At 33.8% G+C, this 7,373-nt stretch overlaps 2 protein-coding genes across 2 annotated transcripts; both read right to left on the reverse strand.

Moving 5' to 3' along the window:
* Window positions 1–219: 219 nt before the first annotated feature.
* LOC122312787 (uncharacterized mitochondrial protein AtMg00810-like) lies at window positions 220–1,485 on the reverse strand. The gene has a single exon (XM_043127439.1). It carries the CDS (start codon window positions 1,483–1,485, stop codon window positions 220–222), a length of 1,266 nt encoding a protein of 421 aa, XP_042983373.1.
* A 5,420-nt stretch (window positions 1,486–6,905) lies between these two features.
* On the reverse strand, window positions 6,906–7,367 carry LOC122312788 (uncharacterized mitochondrial protein AtMg00810-like). Its single transcript, XM_043127440.1, has one exon. It carries the CDS (start codon window positions 7,365–7,367, stop codon window positions 6,906–6,908), a length of 462 nt encoding a protein of 153 aa, XP_042983374.1.
* Between the last annotated feature and the right edge of the window lie 6 nt (window positions 7,368–7,373).

The raw sequence follows: 7,373 nt of genomic DNA on the forward strand, positions 1-7,373 counted from the left end.
CCTCAAGATGAACTATATATGTTCAAAGGTTGCATCTTGCAAATTAAAGACTCAAGTTGTTGTCCTAATGCCTTGGTGAAGAGATCTGCCAACTGCATGTTATTCTTGACATGTAAAGTTTTGATTAAACCAGCTTGAAACTTCCCCTTACTACATGATAATCGATGTCTATGTGTTTTGTTTTCTCATGAAAGACTGGGTTGGCTGCTATGTGTAATGCTACTTGGCTATCACAAAATAACAAAACTGGATGAGAGTGAGGTACATGTAAATCCTTGAGTAATGAACCAACCATGTTAATTCACATACTGTTGATGCCATAGATCTGTACTCTGCCTCTGCAGAGCTTCTAGAGACAGTCGTTTGCTTCTTAGATCTCCATGAAATCAGTGAATCTCTAAGAAAGATACAGAAACCAGTGACACTTCTTCTGGTGTCAACACAACCTGCCCAGTCTGCATCTACAAAGGCCTTTAGGTGCAGCTTTGATTTAAAGGACAAAAAAATGCCTTGTCCAGGAGTCCCCTTGACGTACTGCAGCACCCTATTTGCTGCTGCAAGATGTGTATGTCTAGGCTTATCCATGAATTGAGAAAGAACTTGTACTGAGTAGGAGATATCAGGCCTTGTGATGGTTAAATATATTAATCTACTAACTAGTCTTCTATATGCTGTTGGATTATCAAGCAAAGTCTCTTCCATTTTGCTTAGTTTTAAGTTTTGCTCCATTGCAAACTTTTGCGTTTTACTCCCCAACATCCCACTATCTTCAAGAATCTCCAGTGCATATTTTCTTTGGCTAAGTGAAATTCCATTAGCCGATCTAGCTATCTCGATGCCCAAAAAATATTTTAAAGGTCCTAGATCCTTTAATTTGAACTTGCTATCTAGAAATAACTTGAGTTCTTCAATAGCATTCATGTCATTGGATGCTATTAATATGTCATCCACATACACAAGTAGGGCTATGAAGGATGAACCCGAGATCTTAGTAAAAAGGGAGTGGTCTGTAGCAAACTGGATAAAACCATGTGAAATCAAAGTTCCTGAAAATTTGCTAAACCATTGTCTCGAGGCTTGCTTCAAACCATAAAGAGACTTAAGCAATTTACAAACTTGTTTATTCTCCCCCTGTTTAGCAAATCCTAGTGGTAAACTCATATAGATTTCTTCATGAAGATCACCATGCAAGAAAACATTGTTGATATCTAATTGTGTGAGATGCCAATTGAAAATGGAAGCAAGAGCCAAAATGGTTCTAACAGTTACCATTTTAGCAACTAGGGAAAAAGTATCATAATAGTCAAATCCTTCTAGTTGGGTATAACCCTTGGCCACTAATCTGGTTTTGTACCTCTCAATTGTCCCATCTGACCTGAGTTTGACTTTGTAAACCCATCTGCACCCTATGGGAGATTTTCCATTAGGTGGGGTAGTTAATTCCCAAGTTTGATTAGCTTCAAGGGCTGCTATCTCAGCTGCCATAGCTTGTCTCCATTGAGGATGACAAACAGCCTCACTAAAGGATTTTGGCTCAGAAATTGTGGATAAATTGAGAGTAAAAGTTTTATGAGAATGTGAGAGATGACGATAAGAAATTGTAGAGGCTAAAGAATGAGGATTACCTGCCTGTGGAGGACCATCAGAAGAGGAAGACTGAAGTGGAGTCTGAGAGGGGAGGAGCTTGAGATGGAAATATGATAAGTAGCCAGGAACTCTTCTAATTCTAGTAGAACACAAGTAGGTAAAATCGGAGGAGCTAAAGGAGAGTTAGAAGGGGAAGAAGTGTGTTCTGGTTCTTGAGATGAAGAGGGTTCTTCATTATGAGTTGAAGAAGAGGATCTGGGTCTTAAGGTTCTGTGTTGGAATTAGAAACATTGGGTGGAAAGTCATTGAAAGGATATGAAAAGGGCATTGGGAGTACAAGAGGGGAAGCATCAGTTGAAGGGGGGTGGTAAAACAAAAGTAAGAAAGGGGAAAATTGACTCCTGAAACACTACATCCCTGGATATGAAGACTGTTTTAGTTGTAAATTCATAGAGTTTATAACCTTTTGTAGCATATGGATAGCCAATGAAAACACATTGTTTAGCTCGAGGAGAAAACTTGTGTATATGGCTAAAAGGTGTTGTAGCATAGCTTAAACACCCAAAAACTCTTAAATGATTAAGAGAATGATTTTTTTGATAAAGGGCAACATAAGGTGAAATGTTGCCTATAACTGAAGAGGGGATTCGGTTGAGGAGGTAAGTGGCAATCAATATACAGTCACCCCAAAAGGAAAAAGGAAGACTAGATTGAAATCTAAGGGATCTAGTAGTGTTTAAAAAAGTTTGATGTTTTCTTTCAACCCTTGCATTCTGTTGTGGTGTTTCAATGCAAGATTTCTGATGTATGCAGCCTTTAGAATTATAGAAATCAGTCATGAGGAATTCTAGACCATTATCAGTTCGAATACTTTTAATTTTAGATTGAAATTGAGTGTTGATAAGTTCAAAAAAGGCTTTTAGAATGAACCTGTTGAACCTAAGGTTTCAAGTTTTATATAATTATATATCTACACATGGATTTTGATGATAACAAATGAATTTAAAGAAGAAAGAAATCTCAAGCTCAAGTTGTCTACACAATGGAGTCAAGCACATCAAAAAAATAAGTATGAGCAAGAAAGGAACAAGTTCACATTAAAGTCATAGAGTAATGTTGTAAATCTCTTAAAAATTTGAAATTAGGATTAAGATTCAAAATTAATATTTTATCATAAAGCATTAAAATACATTTTTCATATGTGCATGAATATTTTGAAAATTAAATTTGAAAATTTTGAAAGATAATTTATTGTCATCTTTTACATGTGTATGCCTTGATTAAAGGTTTGAATTTTGAAAATATTAAAGATGATTGATTGTCATCTTTCACATGTACATGTTTTATTTGAATATTTTCAAAAGTAATTGATACTTTTTTTTAATTATGCAAAAGGTAGATGTTTTTGTTTGAAATATTTGAAAAGTAAAGTGTGCTCCTTTTTTCATCTGCCAAAAGTAAAAGATTAGGTTTGAAGTTTTTGAAAAATGAATAATGTTGTCTTTGACAATTGAAAAAGAAGAACCTTTTATTTGATTCAATAATTTGTATAATATCATCTCAAAGAGAAAGTTTACAGTTTTTCCAATACGAGCTTCTGGCCCGAAAAGATATTCATTATCACGTCCAATCTCTTAGTTTCTTTGAATGAAACGCATCATTCTTTTCACTTCAGGGAATATAATGATATAAATTCATTATCATTCACTTCAGGGAATGATATAGATCTAGTAAGACGTGAATAATGATTCTTATCAAAAGCTCATTATTTTGCTTAGTCACTGAAAGACCTGATACAAATTTAGAATATATTGTGAACGTTTGCATTTCATATTGCTACTTCAGGAGCATATTCGATATTGCTACTTCAGGAGCACATTCGAGACGTTCATTCAAATATATATTCTTTCCACAATTTCAATTATGCAACTTCAGGTGCATAAATCATAATGAGCTTTTGGTACAAGTATCACTCATATGAGATACTCAATAAAATTATTGATTTAGGGCGATCCTTCAGGGATGCTCCATTTCCATTTTCAGATAAATCATATCATCAATAATTTATAACAAGTATAAAAGAATAAATAAAACTTTCATTACTACAAAACATTGCATAATATAAAAATATTTTATAATAAGATAAAGGAAATACATTAATTAAAAAGGAACACTTTCATGATTAACTCTACCACTAGAATCCTCAAAGAAATCAGAAACATCAAGGCTTGTAATATCTTCTCCATCTATAGAATCTAAAGCATATGATGGTTCAGCAAAATTTGTTTCAAATTTCTTTGTTTTTTCTTTTATAGAAGATTGGTATAAGTCAACCAAGTGCTTATCTGTACAACAGATACGAGCCCAATGTCCAGTCATACCACATCTATGGCATTCATCTTCATCTTTCTTTAAAAATTTGTTTTGAGGACCTTTGCCCTTCTCTGAGTTGAACCACTTCTGGTGGTACGGTGTATATCTATTATTGTCCCTTTTAGTGTGATCACTTCTAGGACCTCCACTTTTATAGTTTTTCTACCACGTCCACGTTCTCATTTTCTTTGAAAAGATGCACCATTCGCTTCTGGAAATGATGTAAATCTAGTACCATTCACTTCAGGGAATGATATAGAACCAGTAGGACGTGACTGGTAATTTCTTAACAAAAGCTCATTATTTTGCTCAGCTAATAGAAGACAAGATATAAGTTCAGAATATTTTTGAAATTTTCGCTCTCGATACTGCTACTGCAGGAGCACATTCGAGGCATGAAAAGTAGTATATGTCTTCTCTAACAAGTCATCATTAGTGACTTTTTCACCGCATAATTTCAATAGCGAGCTAATTTTAAAGAGTGCAGAGTTATACTCACTAACACTCTTGAAGTCTTGCAAGCTCAGGTGCATCCAATCATGACGAGCTTTTGGGAGGATTACAGTTTTCTGGTGTTCATATCTCTCCCTTAAATCATTCCACAAAATAAGTGGATCTTTCACCGTTAAATACTCAGTTTTTAATTCTTCATGAAGATGGTGCCGAAGGAAAATCATTGCCTTAGCACGGTCCTGCAGGGACCCTTGATTTCCTTCTTTAATTGTATCTCCCAGGTTCATCGCATCCAGATGGATCTTAGCATCAAGGATCCAAGATAAATAATTTTTTTCAGAAATGTCAAGATCAACGAATTTCAATTTTGTAAGATTTAACATTTTTTACATATATTATCAGGAATATAAAAATATATTAAAAAACTTACTTGAAGTAGAGGACTACTAGCTTCAAAATCGTCAGAACTTTCGTGCTGATAACGTGTTATGAAATCATAGAAAAGAGAGAGCCATAACGTATTATAAAACTTTTAAAAGGGGAGAGAAAGAGATAGAGCTCAGAAAGGTTATGAAACTTATGAATTTCTTAAAAAATTCAATGATATATATAGGTTTACAAAGGGGACTATGCTTGCTCACTATGCTAGCACTATGTACTATGCATATGTCGGCCAACTCACTATGTTAGTACTATGCTAGCTAGTACTATGCTAGTACTATGCACTATGCATATGTCGGCCAACTCACTATGCTAGTACTATGCTAGCACTATGCACTATGTATTTGACGACTAGATAAATGTGGTCATACAATTCAAGATAGTTTATAACATATATTTAATTTTTTTTGAATTATTTTTTATTTATTAATTAAAGAACTAACTATTAGTGTATTGATATTTTTAAAAAAAATGTTAGAACATATTTAAAAAATTCTTAAAATAAAAAAAAAAATTACAATTTGTATTAGGGGCATACTAAGTGGACAAATTGAGAGGCATAGTAACACTACCCCGGAAGGAAAAAAGCTGACTATGCACTATGCATATGTCGGCCAACTCACTATGCTAGTACTATGCTAGCTAGTACTATGCTAGCACTATGCACTATGCATATGTCGGCCAACTCACTATGCTAGTACTATGTTAGCACTATGCACTATGTATTTGACGACTAGATAAATGTGGTCATACAATTCAAGATAGTTTATAACATATATTTAATTTTTTTTGAATTATTTTTTATTTATTAATTAAAGAACTGACTATTAGTGTATTGATATTTTTTAAAAAAATGTTAGAACATATTTAAAAAATTCTTAAAATAAAAAAAAATTACAATTTGTATTAGGGGCATACTAAGTGGACAAATTGAGAGGCATAGTAACACTACCCCGGAAGGAAAAAAGCTGTTTTTGAATCCAGGAGGCACACCTTCCTCTGTCACTCTTTGTTCCTTCTCTGTTTGAGCATAGAAAAGATAACAAAATAGAATTAGAAATTATTTGTACAAGTCTAAACAAAGTAGACCTTATTTTAAAAAGAATAAAAAAATAAAAAATTATTTTTTATTAATAGAATTTACTTTTTTATAAAAGACTCGTACGAAATTTGTTTATTTAAAACTTGTACCATTACTCAAATAAAATAATGCTATGTCGTCCGAGTCCTGTGCCCCCAAGTGTACATATAAGTGAATTTGTTTTTCTCTTTTTGTCTTAGCATTTGTCTGTTAAAAAAAAAATACACAAATGCTTTAACAAAATAAGAGAAATGATATTTACAGTGATAAAATATATAAAGTGTCATACACTGTTTTTGAAAAAAATGAGTAAATATATAACTTATATGAAAAAATTAATTTTTTAATAATGAATCTCACTTTTTTCAAAAGGATATACATTTATACAACTCATGACTATATATAATATTACTGTACAAAAAAAAAAAAGCATTTATCGATTCATTCGGAGGCACGAGATTTGGACAAACATAGCGACATCTGGAAGAATTGAATGTCAAAGGTTGGTGAACATTGTGTTTCAGACAAAGCTACGAACAAGTTGTTGCTCACTTACAGTCCCTGTCATCGGTTGTCATTCTCCGGCTTATGACAAGAAATAGAAAGTGGTTTGTAAAGGAAGTCCTTTTCTGAGATGAATTCACCATTACAAAAGATGGTTGTAGTGGCCATTATATCTACAGAAGGTGGCCTCTACTCTGCAATGTCATAGCACTAGAAACAAGAAAACAAATTCTAACAACCTACTGCTGTGTATAAGGACATAATGTACACTACTGCTGTGTATAAGGACAGAATGTACAAATATGTAAAGGAATATACTATATTACAACTTTTAACACTCCCCCTCAAGATGGACTATATATGTTCAAAAGTCTCATCTTGGAAATTAAAGACTCAAGTTGTTGTCCTAATGCCTTGGTGAAGAGATCTGCCAACTGCATGTTATTCTTGACATGTAAAGTTTTGATTAAACCAGCTTGAAGCTTCCCCTTACTACATGATAATCGATGTCTATGTGTTTTGTTTTCTCATGAAAGACTAGGTTGGCTGCTATCTGTAATGCTGCTTGGTTATCACAAAATAACAAGACTGGATGAGAGTGAGGTACATGTAGATCCTTGAGTAATTGAACCAACCATGTTAATTCACATACTGTTGATGCCATAGATCTGTACTCTACCTCTGCAGAGCTTCTAGAGACAGTTGTTTGCTTCTTAGATCTCCATGAAATTAGTGAATCTCCAAGAAAGATATAGAAACCAGTGACACTTCTTCTGGTGTCAACACAACCTGCCCAGTCTGCATCTGCAAAGGCCTTTAGGTGCAGCTTTGATTTAAAGGACAAAAAAATGCCTTGTCCAGGAGTCCCCTTGACGTACTGCAGCACCCTATTTGCTGCTGCAAGATGTGTATATCTAGGCTTATCCATGAATTG

Source organism: Carya illinoinensis, chromosome 6 (genome assembly GCF_018687715.1).
Source record: "Carya illinoinensis cultivar Pawnee chromosome 6, C.illinoinensisPawnee_v1, whole genome shotgun sequence".
NCBI classification, from domain to species: Eukaryota; Viridiplantae; Streptophyta; class Magnoliopsida; order Fagales; family Juglandaceae; genus Carya; species Carya illinoinensis.